Genomic DNA, 1,261 nt, shown 5'->3' with positions numbered 1-1,261 from the left:
TGCCATAGATTACAGGGTTGAGAGCCGGTGGAATGACTACATAGAAATTAGCCAAAAGGATATGGATATAACGTGGTATATTCCGGCCAAACCTGTGGGTCATAAATGAAAAAAACGCAGGGGTGTAGAAAGCCAACATGACACACACATGAGAGCCACAGGTGCTGAGCGCTTTGAGCTGGGCATCATGGGAAGGCAGTCGAAAGACAGCACGAAGGATCTGGACATAGGAAATGACAATGGCTATGATGTCAAACACCAGGGTAGAGGTGGCACATAAGCCATAAATGATGTTGACCCTGATGCTGGCACAGGACAGGCGGGCAATGCCCATGTGTTCACAATAAGTATGGGGGATAAGTTGGTGTCCACAAAATGGTAACCGGAGGATGAGGACAACAAAGGGTATGGCAAAAGACAAAGGCTTCAGTAGAATTATCAGTGCAATGATGAATACCACCTTGTTTGTCAGCACCAGCGTGTACCGAAGAGGATTACAGATGGCCACATAGTGATCATAAGCCATGGCCACCAGCACAGCCGACTCCATGCCAGTGCATAGGTGAATGAAGAACATCTGGATGAGACATCCCTCAAAGGAGATTTCCCTCAGACTGAACCAGAAGATTCCAAGCATCTTGGGGATGGTGGATGTGGACAGGCCCAGGTCAATAGACGACAAAATGGCCAGGAAGTAGAACATGGGCTGGTGGAGGCTGCTCTCAGTCCCGATCACAGAAAGGATGCTGATATTGCCAAGAACAGCTATCAGGTACACAGCCAAGAAAGGGAAACCCATCCAGATATGTATGTGTTCCAGCCCAGGGATCCCCAGAAGGAAGAAAGAATAGGGTTGAAATAGGGTGTTATTAAGTGAGACCATCTTTCTGGGATAAATTTAGAGTGAAATATATTATAAATCAAGTGTCTCTCATTCACTGGGTAGGTCTCATCCTTGTTTAGTGAGCAAAGAAAGTGGAGAAACCAGTGAAACATTTATTGTATCTACCCATATCACTGCATCATTGAGACTTGAAGGCATACAACATTGAATGGTAAAATGAAGGCACTTGATTTCACTGTACTTCATCATATCCATTCAATTGAATTAAATGTTTTCATGCAACCAAAATTGACTGAGTATCTAGTATGTATCTGGTATATGTGTGTTAAGCTCTGTACTAAGACTGATTGCAAAGGATGAGTTGGAGGAGGTTCCTTTTTTGATGAAAGTTTAAGTATTAGTGGTTGAAAAAGTTAT

At 43.6% G+C, this 1,261-nt stretch overlaps 1 protein-coding gene across 1 annotated transcript; it reads right to left on the bottom strand.

Moving 5' to 3' along the window:
* Nucleotides 1-7: 7 nt before the first annotated feature.
* Nucleotides 8-883, bottom strand: LOC115285288 (olfactory receptor 52E1-like; the record flags this gene model as incomplete). Its single annotated transcript, XM_029931592.1, has 1 exon — nt 8-883. A coding segment is annotated over exon 1 (876 nt), but the record flags the coding sequence as incomplete, so codon positions are not given.
* Nucleotides 884-1,261: the final 378 nt, after the last annotated feature.

The sequence above is a fragment of the Suricata suricatta genome, unplaced genomic scaffold (assembly GCF_006229205.1).
Source record: "Suricata suricatta isolate VVHF042 unplaced genomic scaffold, meerkat_22Aug2017_6uvM2_HiC HiC_scaffold_6588, whole genome shotgun sequence".
NCBI lineage: Eukaryota > Metazoa > Chordata > Mammalia > Carnivora > Herpestidae > Suricata > Suricata suricatta.
The sequence above is the reverse complement of the archived record's forward strand: the minus strand, read 5'-3'. Positions and strand labels throughout refer to the sequence as shown.